Genomic DNA, 1307 nt, shown 5'->3' on the forward strand with positions numbered 1-1307 from the left:
TTCTCCATGTTGGTCAGGCTGGTCTCGAACTCCTGACCTCAGGTGATCTGCCCACCTCGGCCTCCCAAAGTGCTGGGATTACAGGTGTGAGCCACTGCGTCCGGCACACCCGGCCTAATTTTTATATTTTTAGTAGAGATGAGGTTTCGCCATGTTGGCCAGACTGGTCTTCAACTCTTGACCTCAGGTGATTGATCTACCCGCCTCGGCCTCCCAAAGCACTGGGATAACAAGCGTGAGCCACCGTGCCCGGCCTGAAAGTCAGTCCCTTTCTGTAAGCACAAATGAAAGGACACACTCACCCCGTGTTTCTGGATGGCGACGTTGGTGAGATGAACGAACATGTTGTCCAGCTCACTGGTACTCGGGGTGTATTTCACTGTGCAAAACCGGCAAAACCCAAGCTTATACCTAGGTGGGAATGTAGATTAATTCAAACTCTGAGGAGAAACACAAAGAAAAGACACCACTTCATTCTCTAAACAGAGCTACTTTTGTGTGTGTGATTGACACGACTCATACCAGCATCAGGCCTGACTGCCCTTACTTCCCTCAATCCCTGCCCCGTGCCAGGCACCGCACATGCATTGTTTCACCAAACCTCACAATGGTGCTAAGAAGAAAGACGTTTTGGGTGAAAACACAATCAAGAGGGAATCAAAACCTTAGGGACGCTTACATGTAACAGCGTAGCGGACGGTACGTGGACACCAGAACGTACAAGCGCAGGTCGAACTTCCTCCCGCCAATTAGTAACGGGTTGTTGATATAGAGAGAAATCACGTAGGCTTCTTTATTAGATTGAGACACAAACCTAAATATGGCAGAGAAAGTAAAAATTAGATGGTAAAAGATGGAATACCGAAGACACAATCCCTGAAAGGAATAACTCATAAGCTAGACTTCATTAAAATTAAAAAACTAGAGTTTCGGCCGTGAGCGGTGGCTCACGTCTGTAATACTAGCACTTTGGGAGCCCGAGGCAGGTGCATCACTTCAGGTCAGGAGTTCAAGATGAGCCCGGTCAGCATGGTGAAACCCTGTCTCTACTAAAAAGAAAAAAAATTAGCCGGGTATGGTGGTGTGTGCCTGTAATTCCAGATACTCAGGAGGCTAAGGCATTACAATCACTTTAACCCGGCTGGGCGTGGTGGCTCACGCCTGTAATTCCAGCACTTTGGGAGGCCGAGGCGGGCAGATCGTGAGGTCAGGAGATTGAGACCATCCTGGCTAACACGGTGAAACCCCATCTCCACTAAAAACACAAAAAATTAGCCAGGCATGGTGGCGGGCGCCTGTAGTCCCAG

The 1307-nt window shown here is 48.9% G+C and overlaps 1 protein-coding gene across 1 annotated transcript in view; it reads right to left on the minus strand.

Annotated features, from left to right (window-relative positions):
• The window catches only part of TTLL1 (tubulin tyrosine ligase-like family member 1), a 35229-nt gene that overhangs the window by 21423 nt on the left and 12499 nt on the right, over positions 1 to 1307 (minus strand). Inside the window, 2 exon segments of the mRNA XM_011984002.1 lie at positions 303 to 411; positions 680 to 814. Of these exon segments, the coding sequence (XP_011839392.1) occupies positions 303 to 411; positions 680 to 814 (244 nt within the window).

Source organism: Mandrillus leucophaeus, unplaced genomic scaffold (genome assembly GCF_000951045.1).
Source record: "Mandrillus leucophaeus isolate KB7577 unplaced genomic scaffold, Mleu.le_1.0 Scaffold26, whole genome shotgun sequence".
Lineage (NCBI taxonomy): Eukaryota > Metazoa > Chordata > Mammalia > Primates > Cercopithecidae > Mandrillus > Mandrillus leucophaeus.